Source organism: Nothobranchius furzeri, chromosome 8, assembly GCF_043380555.1.
Source record: "Nothobranchius furzeri strain GRZ-AD chromosome 8, NfurGRZ-RIMD1, whole genome shotgun sequence".
Lineage (NCBI taxonomy): Eukaryota > Metazoa > Chordata > Actinopteri > Cyprinodontiformes > Nothobranchiidae > Nothobranchius > Nothobranchius furzeri.
Window position 1 is genome coordinate 66465275 of NC_091748.1, and position 16647 is coordinate 66481921.

The following is a 16647-nucleotide window of genomic DNA, read 5'->3' on the forward strand; positions in this document are numbered from 1 at the left end:
TATCAACAACAAAACTGATGCTGCTTGGTAAACAAACTAAAGACATTGAAATCAGAATCAAAATGGACAACAATGAAATAGAAAAGGTAAATGAGTATTGATTTCTGGGAGTGATACTTACAATATCAGCTGGAGATCTCATATACATAGCATACAAAAGAAATTGGCAAAGAACATTGCAATTATGAGAAAAAGTAAATTCCTTCTGGGCCAAAAAGCTCTACTAACCTTGTATTACGCATTTATTCTCCCCTATCTTAGCTACTGCGCAGAGGTCTGGGTTAATACCTACAGTAGCCATTTGGAGGCAGTATTTAGACTTACAAAAAAGCTATTAGGATTGTACATAATGTTGGTTTCACAGACCATACTAATATACTTTTCATGAAGTCTAAAATCTTAAAACTTGAAGATCTAGTTAACCTAAACTCAATGCTAATTTTGTACAAAGCAAGACAGAATCAATTACCAATCAATATTCAACGGCAGTTTTTCGATAGAGAGGGTGGATACGATTTGCGGGGATCAAATAATTTCAAGGTGGTATGCGCCCGCACAACCCTCAAAACTCACTGCATATCCAGAAGAGGTGTTAAGCTTTGGAATGGTTTAGACGACAACTTACAGAGTGCTGCTAGTCTACTACTAATTAAAAGACAATATAAATGACTGTTATTGAGAAATATGTTGAGAATATGTGATGGAAAAGCTTCTTGGTTTTATTCTGACTATGTGTTGTGATATAAAAGAACAGTACAAAATATAAAATTGAATAACAAAATATGCATGAAAGGTTAATTAACAAAACATTTACTGTCAAAAAGTCTAACATTGTAAATAGTATAATATTGTAATGTGGGGTAGGTGCACATACGCTTCTTTGCTTCAGCCTACTCCATTTGAGCTTTGTTGTTGTAATGTTGTGAAATTTGAAAGAATACAACAAATGTAACTGCTCAATGAATGTGCTAAATAAATCATACCAATTAGCTTATTATACATTATTTTTTTATTTCACACGGTGGGCCGACGGTGGCACAGGAGTAAAGCGCTTGCCCCATATTCAGAAGGTTGCAGGTTTAAGCCCCACTCAGTTGTCACCATCATTGTGTCCTTGCGCAAGGCATTTAACCCCCCGTGCCTGATGGTGGTGGGACCGATGGTGCCCGTGCTCGGCAGCCTCGCCTCTGTCAGCGTGCCCCAGAGCAGCTGTGGTTACGTCGTAGCTCATCCTCACCAGTGTGTGAATGTGTGAATCACTGATTGTGTTGTAATGCGCCTTGAGAGGTCCCAAGACTCTAGAAGGCGCTACATCAAATACAGGCCCTTTACCATTTTTTACCACACGGAACTCAACGTATATTTAACTGGTTGGATTTAGTTTCAATTTGAATGTTGAATACAACTAACTGACTGAATTACTGAGTGATTTCTAAACCTAAAATTCAGATTCAGAAATAATGTATTATTCACCAGGGGATCACTGTTTTCAGCAAAGGGGATAAGGTAAAAATAACAACGTCTTAACAGGTTTGTATTAAATTTCCTCTGATAATTTGTCAGTGGACATAACTTGCTCTTTCAAAACATTTTTTTCCCATTTTAAATATTTAAATATAAGACCCTCATAAAGAATGGATCAACAGTAGCATTTATCTCTACATTAAGTGCAGAATTGATTGCACCACTAAGGCGGTGTCTGAAACCAGCTCAGATTCTGTTTTCCTCAGTTATAAACCATTTCTTTACAGCGATTCTCCTGCATGTTCCAAACGGAGCAGCCTTGTGAAACTACTAGATAGGAAGTCAAAAACAGCTCACAAAGACAACGGGGGGTGGGTTTGGAATGCTTTACATAAGACAAATTGATCATGCATAGCAGTGCGTGTCCATATCAAAGAACAGATATTTCTTTAGTATTGAATCTCACACACAACCTTGGCATAAATGAAAGCAGCATCTCATACAGTTAGCTCAATGCAGTCTGCAGCAGGAAGATCAAAGGTTCCCTGTTACAGTAAAATGTGCGGAATAGCCACGGAGAGTTAACATCAACTTTCGTTTAAGGTTCATATGGGGCCTTGGAGTAAATTCTATTTATAATTCAATATTTCCTTTATTCCTCCCCTGATACTACCAGACTAGTAGAAAAATATATGTAGTTTGTGGATCATTTGCATTTCTAAATCCTTGTAGCAGTAGTTTTTGAGAGAGAAGGATATAAAACATGGAAACAAGAAGGCTGATGAACTGGCAAGGAGGAAAGCATAAAAAGATGCTAAGAGAAAAATATGTGTACAAAAGGAGGAAAAAAGAACTGGCCCGAGAGTAAAAATAAACATTTATAAAACTTTCAAGATTTTGAATCAGATGGACTCTGAAATTCTAAAAAAGCATGAATTGTGTTGCTTCCCACGACGGTGGCACAGGAGTCAAGTGCTCGCACCGTAATCGGAAGGTTGCAGGATCGAGCACTGCTCAGTCTGTCGCTGTCGTTGTGCCCTTGTGCAAGACACTTAACCCACCTTGCCTTCTGGTGGTGGTCGGAGGGACCGGTGGCTCCAGTGTACGGCAGCCTCACCTCTGTCAGTGCGCCCCAGGGCAGCTGTGGCTACTTTGTAGCTCATCACCACCAGCTTGTGAATGGGTGAATGACTGATCGTGTTGTAAAGTGCCTGGGGGGGGGGGGGGGGGGGGGGGGTCCAGGACTCTAGAAGGTGCTATATCAAATACAGGCCATTTACCATTTCTTTACCATTCCTTCATCTGGGGAGGGGAGCTAACTGTTCAGAGAGGCAGAAATGTGCAGAAAAAGAATTATTTTAGAAATAAAACAGAAATAGAAGCGTTGGGCTGCTAAATGGATGTTTGATTTTACTATCAACCTGTCTTCCTCTCATAGTTGTATCTATATTTGTAATAAATATTGAGAAATAAAAATGTGTAATAAGATTTTTAAGCCTGTTGTCATGACACCTGTGGAGGTTATTCTTCTCTAATCTCTATTTTTTAATAAGAAAGAGTTTCAGGACTTAAATTATCTGTCATAATAAATTTTAAACCTTGTTAAAGGTGTGGAACACTGAGAAAACATTTTTAATGACCATTTCTGATTATAATCGATCACTCAGACTTTTTCATGCAGGCTGAACATGAAAATAGTCTTCTACACCTATCTTCTGCATTGGCATCTGACAGAAAATAGACGGTGAAACTCTAGGATTAGAAAAGCTACACATATCTACATCACACTGTCACTTAAAGCCGGGCGTACACTGTGCGACTTTTTCACTTTTTTGAGCCGATTTTCCAGTCGTGCGAGAAGCCACGACATCGGGGCGAGTTTTGCGCCGAGCGGTCGTGTAGTGTACAGGGGGTTACGAGAGGCGATTAACACCACGTGACCAGCCGCCGATCAGCAGTCGTGAGGTCGCAGGGACTTCTGGTGTGTTTAATATTTCGCTCGTCCCTCGTGAGGGTATCGCACTGTTGAAGCGGCGCTGCGAGCAGCTGCGAGCAGCTACGATCCAAAAAGTATCAGAACCGCTCACGGCGCATGCGCGCGCGATCCTGCATCAACGCCGGCCGGTCGCTCGCTATTTCCCTAATAACACACGCTGTGCGTTTTTGTTTCTACACGTTTTTTTTACTCACAAAGATTGTCAAGAAAGCGTGTTTGTCGTGTTCATGTCAAATTAAACTGATCACAAAACACAGATTTACTTTCTTTATTTCGTTTCCTCATCCAACCCCCATAAATCCCTGTGTGTCCTCCTGCAGCATGCCCGAAGGACAACAGGCAAGACAAAAAAGTCTGACGTGTTGAGTAAAAACTGCTATTTTTAGCACATTTTTAGGGCCGACGTGTTGCTACCAGACGTACAGTGTGAGCAGTCAGGTCGCATGCGAGAACTGGGTCGTGCAGTGTGAGCACACGACTCGTGAGATCTGCTCTGCGAGGAAGTCGTACAGTTTGAGCTGAAGCTGAACGCTGCGAGTGAAAAAGTCGCACAGTGTACGCCCGGCTTAACATTCATGGACTCACCCATCTTGGATCACAACGGAGAAGGCTGTTGTTAGTTTAGCACCCAGGAAACAGCAGGGAACAGCTCAACTAGTAGAAGCTAACCGTTAGCATAAGCAGCATTATTTCAGCCCAAAACCGTAACTATATCTCCATCTTCAGGTTAAAATGCTGATCCACATTTATTTAGAATCAGCTGTTGTTGAAGCTGAAAAACGTGATGTCAGCAAATTACTACATGGCTGCAATGCACTGGTCTCCAGGTGAGGCAGCCGCACCACCACCTGGCTCAACCACTCATCTGCAGATATGTCACGTTAGCGCTCTGAGCAGCTCGCCTCCTTGAAAAAAACGCCCTTTTCATCTAATGAATACCCACCTATCTGTAACTTGATCTCATGGAGAAGCGTAACTTCTCACAGTCTGCATGCTAACGATCAGTTGTTACTTTGTGTTCCGTTTGCTCGCAACGAACTAAGCAAAATGGATTACGATCACTCTGCTCCTTCTGCATGGAACAGGCTGCAGGAAAAATGCAAATTAACCAAGTTTATCTCAATGAATACATTTAAAACCAGACTGAGAGCCTCTGAGATGGATTCCCTGTGTTGGAACTGTCTTCTGTAAATTTGTACATTACATGTCTGTGTAACTGAAAAATTTAGTAACTAACTTTTGCTGCCTCTTGGCCAGGACCCCCTTGAAAATGAGGTTTTTAATCTCAATGGGACCTTCCCGGTTAAATAAAGAATAAAGAATAAATAAACTAAAAGGCATTTGTTCCTACTAGAGACCATTGCAGATGTACTGATTAAAGGAGTGTTCCACACCTTTAACTTAACAATTTGAACAAAGACAAACAGAAATAGATGGGTTTGTTTCTGATTAATGATACCACAGCAGCTCATCATACCTAATATTTCTGATCTAATCATAATTTTTTGGGGGAAGCAAGCAATTTGCAGCAGTTCGCGTTTGTGTCAACATGTGTGAACATTTCCAAATACTGTGGAGATGCGGACAGTCTCTAAGTTTTCAAATGATTCTGTTTGTGAAGCTTGTTGGGAGATTATCACATTCTTGTGTTCTTCAAAGGAAGAAGTGGGCCATCAACACTGTATACGCCACGCTGTGGTTAGTGAGATTTAACTGGCAGAACCACTTTGTCTACGTGTGTTCTGTCTACTGCTTTTTTTAATAACTTTGGGACGAGATCTGAGGGGAAATCGACAGATTTCCATCTGTCTGCTTCATTTGCAAAAAAAAAACAGCTCTTCTTAGGATTCAAATATATGCTTTAGCCACCTCTCTTCCCCTCCCTCTAGCTTCTATTTCTCCATCCCCATCCAAGTGGCATCTGTGGATGACCAGGGCATCAAGAGTCTCATGGGCTGGTGGAGGAAAAGCAGAAGCAGGAGGAAGGAAAAAAAAGAGGAGAAGAGGCAGAGAAAAAGAAAAAGGCAGCAAGCGCCTCTCATTTCATATTTCCCTAGCACCACCCCGGCGTGCCAGCCAGCCTGCAGTCTGTTCTCCTTTGAGCTTTCTATTCTACCACTGAACAGGGAAAAAAAATCAATTCATATTTCCATAATCCACACTCCTGTCTGTCTGCATGTCTTCGCCTCTCCCCCCTCCTCCCTCCATCCCACTCCATCTCTCCCCCCTCTCCCCTGGGGAAGACTAACCCTTCCACCTCGATCCTACGGCCTACAAATGTCATTACGCAGCGCAACAATAACGGCCTAAACAAAAGGAGGCCTTGCTCTGAGCCCCTCTGCAGAGACTGTTGGCTGCTGCTGCCATATGCTGGCCAACTCAGGCCACAGAAGACAGAGACTGTGGCCAGAGGACTCCAGCCTTCAGCCCCACAAAGGAGGAAAAGAGCCTTAATCCTGGTAATGAGGCCCGTGAATACCGCCTTTATGTATATGGGGGAAAGGGCCAATCCCTTTGTACACAGCACGCTAACTAGCCATCTCAAGGGCCATCTTATCCACACAAACGATCTGGCCGACAACTGACTGAAAGAAAAGTCTACTTGCGGGGGGGGGGGGAGCCGTGTTGATGAGACATGATGACGAGTAGGGATGGAGCCCATGTAAACAATATTATTACAGTATCTGTTTATCTACGTCTGTAGAGCTCTTCACCTCTTACTCTGGTTGTTGTGGGGCAGGTAGACACCGCCTGCAGCATCTTCATACAAGTCTGTTTATTCCTCAAAGTGGATCAGAGAAGCAGGAGGGCTGTTTAAACTCTGCAGCCAGGCTGTTGTGTTCAAGTGTAGTAAGCCTAGCCTACACACAGAAAACCAATCTTTTTATTTTCTCTCTTCACGTTTTTTCTTCTTTCAGTCGACGAGATGCTCAAGTCACCCTTGCAGTGTTTATTACCGGACCTTCTGGGTGGAGATCAGAGCACGCTTGGGTTGTCTTCTGTCATCTGTTGGACTTAGGTTGACTACAGGTGGGAAAAAAAAATCTCATTCTTAAAAAGAAGCTGCAGAGCAGGACTTCATCACATGCTGGCATGACAACAGGAAAATCATTCAACCTCACATGTTTACACAGTTACGTGTATACATGTAAATACTCAGATTAATAAAGCCTGGGAGATCATTTTGATCAAACTGTTTTACTCTGAAGGTGAAGCCAGAGAGGTAAAACAAAAAAAAAAAAGAGGCCCCCTGCTGAGGCGGTGGATCTTTCTTTGGGCGGGGGAAAAACAAGCCTTTTAAACAAAACCCCATCAAATTAAATGTGCTCACTGTCCCCTTGAGACAGCTGATAACATCTGTGACTGGCATGAAGGATAATTTAGCTTTTGGGTCCAACTTTGTAGTCTAGCCCATCACTTTTATCAATGATGATAACTTGATATTCACAAAGTTAACTGCACTCAAAACAAGTCACATGGGGCCTCGCAGGCAAGCTCTGAAACAATAATCCGGAAGAGAAAACTCCGGGCTGGAAACCGGGGATGCACACGTTGAATTTTTCATCTCCTCACATCGACTCCGGTCCACCCTCACCGACACCGAGCTGCGTCACGGCACCAGTGGTACAGTTTTCTTTGATTTAAGGAAAAACCTTAATTTAATTATTAAAGGCAATATTTGCATGTGAGATTGATTCAATGTTTGTCAACAAATGATGACTTATTACATTTAATGAATGCAAGAATTTCATTAGTTTTCTTATCAGTTTGTGATTAAATGTTAATCTTATGTGTCTTTAATGAAAAAAAAATGAAAAAAGCTTTCTAATTCTTACCTAAACGTAGCCTTCATCCAGATAAATGCTTTAATTATCAATATTTTTGGGAAATTTCTGGGAAATTTTAATATTTTTCTATTAGATACATTGATAAACTTCTCCAAATCTGAGACTAATTGAGTTTTTATTTATTTCCAAAACAGATTTGGTGGCAGAAATATCAAAGAAATTCAAGTAAAATGTTAAAAGAGTTGAATGAAAATGTTTTCATTTGTGTTATAAACAGTTCTATGCATTCAGGGTCACTTACCTTTTAATCTATCAGTACAATCTTGGAGACAATAAGTGCAAAACTGCTTTCACACTGACAGAGAATTAAATACTATTATAAATGTGAGACAAAAGGAGTAAGAGCGAGTGGGACAACGAGGAAAAAAAGAGGAAAAGATGGAAGTATAGGGAAAAACCGTATGCATTCCTGTCACGGTTGCACAATAATTACTTATTCGTCGTTTATTAAAGACCTGCTCACTGCTTTTCATTACCAACAACAGAGTGAGACGGGGAGAGACGGAGAGGAGGAGGAAGCACAGAGGAATCACCTAAAGGAGAATAGTGGTGGTGAAAGGTGCTGGGGGAGGTTACCACAGGAAGGCAGGGTGAGCTAGGGCGTGAGGAAGAGGAAGGGAGATGGGAGAGGTTGTCTGTAACTGAGAACGAACGAGAGATTTGGAGAAAGTGGAGAGAAAAAGCGAAGTGTGTTCCAACCTGGTCTGTGTGGTCCTGGGGGAAGCTCCACAGCACGGTTGGATCTAGAGGTAATTGACAGACAGCATTAATCAGCGGGTGAGAAACACACCGTCTTCGCTAGCTGCCTCAGATCACATACATATTAATGAGAGGGGTGGGGGCAAGGGTGGCTGCTGCACGTCTGTGCACACGCACACACATACACACACACGTGCTGCACACACACACACGCACACACAGAGCAGCTCACAGTGAAAGACAAGAGAGAGTATCTACTCTATGCGTGCTGTAAATATGCAAATCTATACTCTCAGTGTAGATATGATAGCTCGTATTATACACCCAATCATGCACACTGAAGAACGTCTCAGTAACACACACTTGAGTTTATTTGCTTAATTATTCCAACACTGATACACGCTGTACTGTTTAGCTGAAGAGATGTAAAAATGAAAAAGAGTACTTATAATTAAGTTTATGAATTCTGTTTTCAATAAACAATCAAATAATGTTCAAAACAGGACATTTCTAACTACAGATAAAGTAATTAACCGTTTTCAGTCAATCTTTTAGTGTTGTGAGTGTTAATACACAAACCTATCATACAAAGGGTGTTTGAATAGAAAAATATATGATCAAAATGTTGTGAGAATGTAGCCGACTGGGGATCAGACCTCATAAGAAAGCCCATAACAGGAGTGTGGATTATGACCACATTTTCCAGATATCAGGACCATATCAGCTGCTATTATGCTAGAATGCTATTCTCATGTCCTGAAAGTGCAGAATAAATCCAACATTAATTGGTTTTATTTATCAATCAGACAAAATGGCATTTATCAGCTTCAAACGAGCTTCACCTCTAGTAACTTTTAAATGGAAATGGGAAACTTTCATGTAGTCATCAGCCTTTGAATAGATGTGCCACCTCCTGCACTGTAACTGCTCACCCTTTAACTTAATCAGAAATTAATTAGTGTATTTAATTTGGTCTAAATTTATTTGTGTAGGCTATTTTAACTGTGCTATCACTAGAGCTTGGATAATAATCACTTAATCGTATGATCGATGAAAATGAAGTCCGTTTTTCCAGCCTCTGTATTTTGTGGTGAAGAAACGTGCAACTCTATTATTATTTATTATCATAACTGAAGTGAAGTTTTGGTAGTTGACACTGGATAGGCCATTGTATTTATTGTTTTGAAGAGACGGGGTCTATTTTATTGTTTTTGGTGCAATATTTCAAACAGAGTGAGTCCTTTCTTATTTTATGAAATTTTTTATTTTATTTTATTTTTTAGAAGTTCAGGTTCTGGATATTCCAATGTTAATTAAACGTTTCCTAGCATTATTTGGTACATTAACAATACATAAGTGGTTATTTTGGTCTCGATAATGTCGACAATAATATAGTTTACCGTCGATAATTTGTTGGACAATATATCATCCGGCAAAATTTGTCATCTCCCCAGGCCTAGCGGTCACGTTATTTTAATGTTTGTGCTATTCTCGCTAACGGAAAGCACACAGAACTGCCTCTGTGTATGAAATGTGCTATGTAAATAAAGCTGTCTTGTCATTAATCTAAAACCAATTAGAAAAGAAAAAACTAGTAACAACAAATCCACAACTGTGTTGTAGGAACACTGAATATGAATCACAGGACACAGCTTGGGTCTGAACATGTGGGTTATCTGGTAAACACGACTTCCACAGCTCCAGGTCTGTTCTGTGACCCTGCAGGAACAGCAAGGGTCTAAGAGACCAGCTTTTTCGTGCCAAGTTCACAGTCACAGACGTGCAGAAGGTCCACAGGCCTACTAACACTCCCCCTCACCTCTAAATAAACTAAGAGGTGTTTGTTTACCATTATGGCTAAAGCACCAGCTGTGTAAACAAACGCTGTAAACAACCAGGATCGTCGTGTCTCCTCATGTTTGACTCTAGTCTGAGTAAAATGATCCACAGCATCACGTCAACACGGATGAGGTCTGAGGAAATTACCACTCTTTTAGTAAAGACCACATGAGTCCTGCACAATGTAAAGAATGGTGTCATGGCTGACAAGCCTGCATGTCGTTCAGAGGTATGAACACAATGGAAACGCACACGACAGCACAGCAGAGCCCACGATGCGTTACCTAATCCTATTGGCTGATTTCATGGGCCTCATCCTGAAAAGAGATGAAACCCGGCAGAACTCAATGATCGGAGCGAGCCTCGTGCTCCTGCCTGATGATCTGTGAGAGGATGAGAAGTCCAGCTGATGGTGAATGAGACAAGACAGATGATGGAGATCCGTTATGCTAAATGAAAATTGTGTTAATCGAGGGTGGAGTCCCACCAATTTCATCTCTACATATTCAGGATCGCTGATGGACGACGAGTCAGACTGAATTAGTGACCAAACTCTTAATATTTCATTTTTCAATATCAGCATTAATGGTGAGCTCACGGTTTAGAGTAATTACCACGACCTGGCCGGAGTTACACACTCTGACAAATGACTGGCAGACTGGTTGGAAACTTGTGGGGGAAATGACCTGTGTGTATATTCTAATGCAGAAAAGCGCATTCATCTGTGTGAACATAATGGTCAAGGTCATCGAGGTCAAGGTTCTTCTATTTACATTCAAGTCACTAGCAGGGACTGCGCCGAATTATCCATTATCACTACTGCAGAAACACGCCCCCTCAAGATCACTGCCAAAAACCTACTGGTTGTTCCACAAACCAAGCTTAAAAGTCGCAGAGATCGAGCTTTTACCACTTTTGCCCCAAAATTGTGGAAAGCCCTTCCACTGGAATTAAGATTCACCACTTCACCTGAGGCTTTTAAAGCTAAATTGAAAATGCACTACAGACTCACAGGTAGGTGTCCTTTCTTATTGTTTTAACCGATTGTGTCAAATGGCCTTGTGATGTTATCTAGGATTTTATTGCTTTGGTACTTCACATGAATTCATGTGTAGTACTTTTACTTTTTATGGGGTATTCATTATTATTTTAATGTTTGTTGTTTTTACACTGCTGTGTTCAGCGCTCTGAGTTGCCTTGATTGGCGGCAGGAAGGCGCTCTACAAACAAATAAATGAATGAATGAAATGAACGTTAAACACTTTTAAAAAATCTTCATAGAACCTAAATCTAATTAAAACATATCTATGAAGGTGAAATAACTCATCATGTTGCATGAATTATTTTGAAGGAATACATTTTTGACCTTTGTTTGAACTAAAACCAAATCATAGCTGCTAATCGTCATGAGCGTGATATACTATGATTAGAAGGTAAAGTGAGGATGAAAATAAAGAGGTTGGACGAGTTCTGGAGAAGTGAAGCTCAGTATCTGAGTATCTCAATATCTGAACCGCTCAGTGAGTGGGATCTGTTTTAAAGGGGCAGAAAAAGTAACAGGTTTGTCTTTTTTAAGGGTTTTTCAGTCTGTTGTTACTTCAGACATCCACATCTGTGTCATGAAACATGTCCCCTTTTACACCCCAGCACCCTCTTCTCCTGCTGCTGGGATATAAAAGAACTTTGAAGCTTTAACAAAAAGCTTTTTTTAACGTTCTCAAATTCTCTCATTTCAGTCATGCAGCTCTTTCATTTCCTTATGCCTTCTGTTCCATCGTTCATACTCACTTATTGTTCCCACCATCTTGTCCTTCACATATTGTTTGTTTTTTTGCCATCCCCCACTTCTGCCTCATTTAAGGCCCGTCTCATCTCTTCTCTCCTTCATGCATATCTTATTTTTACTCTTGTTCTTCTGCCTTCCCCTGCAGCTTTCTGTTCTCTTTGCTGTTGCACTCCTCTCCATATTTTTCCCCCATTGCTTACATTTGTACATGCCTTCCTCTGGACATGCTGGGTGTGGGGAGGATGCAAAAGGTAGCCTGAAGGGGGTTAAGGCTGAAAGTTGAAGGTTACAGAGGGGAAGAGAACCCCCGCTGCTCTGCCAGGGGACACAAATGTCACCATGACAGATCCTGCATTGGTTAATCCACCCTCCCCTCCTTCAAAAATACACATGCACATTGGACACACAGTATGAGCTTCATTAAATATTTAATTTAGAATTTAGCAACACTCAAGTTGGCTACCAACTCTGCAGACAATGCTTGGGAAAATCCTTATTCAGTTTGAACGTGAAAATGGTGTGTTCACTTCTTTGTGATTATTTTTGAAACTCTGAGACTTCTTTGGATCTTTAAAAACATTGCTTGGGAATTTTACACAGCTTGTATAAATGTTTTAACTCGCTCAAAATAGTTATAACACACTGTGTGTGGGGCAGAAAGTAGGAATTACACACCCAGGGGCTCAGAAGTCGGACCAGGTGGTGGGCATAAATCTAAAATCTAACACCAAAGTAATTCTACATTTTATCTGCCCTATATGAAGGACTTTGCTTAAAGACACATCAGCATTAATTTATTATAATTCTAAAAAAATAAATAAATAATTTCTTTGCTCTTCAGCTTCCTCTGACTCCCGTTTTAGCACAAATCTGCCACACACACGCACACATACACACACAAGCAAACACTCACACACATACTGGTACGCTGCATAAGAAATTTATTTATAAAAAACTAAAAAAAATTAGTCTGCCTCTCTTTCACCTACTTCCATCAAAGCCACAAATGCAAAGAACTGATTGTGTGTTTACTGCAGTCGGCTAAATCCATAAAGAGCTGCAGCAAACTGCATAAAACAGCTCAGTGTGGGTGATACCAGTGGCAGCTTGACTGACAGCGTAAAAACAACCTATAGCACATGTCACCCCGGTGGGGCGTAAACAGATCCAACGGGTGAGAATTGAATTGAAATCACATATCGAGCGTTAGATTCCTCCATTAACACCCAAGTAAATAGAAGAGGGCAAATGTGCTGAAAAGCTCTTGGAGTGACCGCTGCTCTGTTTGCAGTGTGTGTGTGTGTGTGTGTGTGTGTGTGTGTGTGTGTGTGTGTGTGTGTGTGCGCGTGCGTGCGTGCGTGCGTGCGTGTGTGTGTGTGTGTGTACAGCATGAGTAGATGTGTGTTTACAGATGGATAGCAAGCTCAGGAGTGAGTATTTACAGTACGGTAGCTTGTCCATTGATCCCAGAGGGCTTCAAGCATGGCTGACCTCCCTCAGTCACAGTGGGGCCAACAAGCCAGCAGCCCCTGAGCTGTGACACAGATACTGGTGAGAGGAGGGGGGCTACAGGGCTTGATATGGTCAAAAATCAATGGTTTGTCTATTTTCAAGACGCCTGTCGTTGACAGAAGATGAGGGGTTAATGGGTGATTGACGAAACGCTTCTTCTTTTCCATCTACCTGGATCGTTGAACGGGATTAAACAGAATCAACTAGCAACGAGCAAATACTCACTCAAAGATGAGAAGAAAGATGCAAACAGCTTTACCTTCCATTTCGTGAATTTTCCACAAAAATCTGCATCTATTGGCTAAAAATGAAATATGCTGGCATGTTCATCTTGGCATAAAGCGATGCTTCTTGGGATTTTTCAAGTGGGCTAAAAAGAAGCTGTTGGCAGAGGGTGTCATGCCTAATGCTGCTGGCTGGAGGAAAACGTTGGCACATTATACCAGTGTGTCAGAAGGCTCACACTGTCCAATGCCGCACAGCTGCACAGGAAGTTCTTCGACTTGCAGCCATTTTGTCATGTTAAAAAAAGAAGAGGAAGAAAATAAAATCATCCAACTTGCTAGCTTTGAATGACAAAGTGCTGAATAAAAATAACCTTTTCAAACAACTGGAACAGGTATGTGATGGAGATGAAATACGCCCACAGAGCAGAGGCAGATGTGTGCTCAGTGCTTCTACATGCTCACCTCAGCAGCTCAGTGATGGTGGCCTGAATGCAAAGTTCTTGCTTCAGTCAAGCACAAAAAGACTCAGCCCTAAATCCAGTGTGAATACACATTTAGATGAAAGCTTTTAGTTTATAATTCTCTATTCTGTGTGAATCAAACACAGACTAAGAGCCCTCATGGCCATCCAGTGTTGTAAAAATGCACTTTTTATCCACCTTTTTCCAGCTATGGCTGAATGTGAGTGAATGGGGGGCCTGTTTGTTAAGGGAGGCCAAATCCCATATGGTGAACAGCAGCTCCTCTGGTGAGAAGAGAGGCTGAGAAAGCCACCGGCAGCCCTTCTCCTCCATTCGGGTTCCAGAGATGAAGGGATGGAGCGCCTGCCTCTCCTTGTTCTTCTTTTTTCCCTCTCCCTTTGCCTCCTCTCCTCCCTCTTTCTTGGCCAGGGGTTAAACTGCTGCACTCTAACCTCCTTGGCAAAGATTTCATTCACTCGGTTTCTCTTGCTTGCTCTCATCTCAGAGAGAGACTTATTTCACAGTATGTAGTGGATTAAGCCCCCTCGCATGCCCCTGGACAAAAGCATTGTTTTAGCGCTTGCCTGTTTGCTACAACTGGAGGAAGCTACCGCTACTAAGCGTCCACAATACGGCCATTGTGGACACGAGGCTAAAGGGACTCTGCCTCGGAGGCCGTCTAGACTTTGAGCCGGGGCCGACTGTAGAAGCAGGAGGAGAAAATCCCATCAGGCAGTGGAGTGAAAGTTTACTAAGGTAACCTGCTGTGAACCTGATGAAGATGTCAAGCCAACATATGGTTAAAAATGTCTATTGTCAGAACAAGGAGCTTTCTTCCCTCTGATGGAGGGGATGCTGGAGGAGGAGGAGGAGACGAGGGGCAGATGAAGAGAAGCAAAGGGGAAGGGGGGGCACAACCTAAAGGAAGGAATAACTGCAGTGGTCATCGCTTTACTTCTGGATCAGTAGTCTTATTCTGGCTGGGAGGAGGCCCAACCCCTCCACTAACAATTAAAGGAGTAAGCAGATTAACTGGCATCTCTCAAAGGCCAGCAGACCTAAACACACACTCGGTGACGTTTAAAACTTCTTTTTTCCCCCCACTTTGCTTATCGCGCCTCACACGCCAAATGGCATTACATTTCATGCTGAATTTACTGAGGTTTTGATGGAGAAAAAGAAACTTTGTAAACTATGACATGGTGCTTAAATTTACTAGTCTTGATTGGTCACACTAGTGTGTTACGAATGAAGGCCGTGAAATGAGAAGCGTAAGACCGAAGTGCTCAGAAAATCTTAAACTGCATCAATTTACTGCAGATTTATAACTGTTAAATAAATATAGGTCCAAATTATGACCCAGAGCTTATATGACGCACAGAGAATCTGTGCAATTAAAATAAATAAATAAATCATAAATCGAATGCATCACCAAGCTGCTCTAGATGAGGTCTATATATAGGTCTAGATTTGCAAAGGGGTGATAAAATTTGCTTCCAATGTTTGAAATCTTGAATAAACAAAGAGAAAACAACCTCTAAGGTAGAGAGTGCGTTAGCAGCCAAAAAGCCCAATTGGCAGGCTTCACATGTGAGCGATGCTGGCCTGAGGGATTTCTCAGCCATTTCTACAGCTACATCTGAAAAAGATAAACAACAGTCTCAGCTGGAAGGAGAAGAAAGAGAGCGCTGCATGGAGATGATGTGACCCTATTAATGCCACATTAGTTGTTCCGTCTTCCCAGCTATGTGAGAAAAATGCTTCAGTGGGACGAGCTAGGAGGAGGAGGAGGGGGGGAATGGTGGAGGGAGATGGAACGAAAGAAGTGAAAGCGATACTGTCTCCGGGCTAGTTGGGATGCAACCCAATTTCACAGCTTCACGAATGAGTGGCACAGCATATGGATGCAACCTTTGTGACAGCCTCTCCGTATCAGCACATATCAGCGCTGATATTCCCAGTCAGATTCCATACTGGTCCAACATTATGTCAAGCACTGGCTCTGCTTGACTGCTTCTTCAGCCCAACACATGCGGCGCATTTGTTAGGAGGAGGACGCAGGAGGAAAAAAAGCAGTAAAGAAATACCACTGTGGACAAAGTCGTCTAACTTTCTTCATACTTCATTCTGTTTCGTAGCCTTTAAAGTTGAAACGTAACTAAAACTCTGGAAACGGCCTAGTTTTCCCTTTCCAAACACACGAGATAAGGAACAACATTGTGTCTGGCTGCAGCAGCACAGGTAAACCGTGATGATTTCATCTCTGGGTGCTGGCTGCTCAACTCCAACATGTCTTCTTGTAAATACACATTTCTCTCCATATGGTCCAACCATCTGCTTCAGTCACAACATCAATGAAAGCACTGTAAAGTAATGGCTCTATCATTAAGCTAGCGTGCATAAACTCCGTCATAGACAGCACTTAGGAAAAAAGTCATTTTTGACAACAATAGTTTACAAAAAAGGCAAAGAGCATTTATTACCAAGTAAGACTTGTTTTTAATGCGACTGCCATTTCAAAAATGGCCCTGAGGTGAAAGAATTTTTCATTTTTGGGCAAAGATTTAGAAACTGGTTAACAATCAGGTCATTGTCAGACTGTTACAGCTATTCGAAAGGAGTTTGTTTTCTTTGAGATTGTGGTAACAACATCAGAGGCAACACCGTGTGCAGCACAGCAGCTCCTTGAGGTGTGGAGTGGATCGATCTCAGTTAATGTCATATGGCATGGCACCCAGAGGCAGCCGCGTGGTGCTGATGACAGTGTAAAGCCTTGCCTTTGGCGGCTACAAGCTTGGTGCTGCTGAGCTGTGAT

The 16647-nt window shown here is 41.9% G+C and overlaps 1 protein-coding gene across 12 annotated transcripts in view; it reads right to left on the reverse strand.

The window, feature by feature from the left end:
* The window catches only part of dennd1b (DENN/MADD domain containing 1B), a 127532-nt gene that overhangs the window by 90101 nt on the left and 20784 nt on the right, over positions 1–16647 (reverse strand). For 6 of the 12 annotated variants that reach the window (XM_015970893.3, XM_015970892.3, XM_015970894.3 and 3 more), the window contains one exon: positions 8008–8051. In XM_015970893.3, the coding sequence (XP_015826379.3) occupies positions 8008–8051 (44 nt within the window). Of the gene's footprint in view, positions 1–6174; positions 8052–16647 lie in introns of those variants that run through there. The other 6 variants (XM_070554241.1, XM_070554239.1, XM_070554243.1 and 3 more) reach the window with 4 other exon arrangements.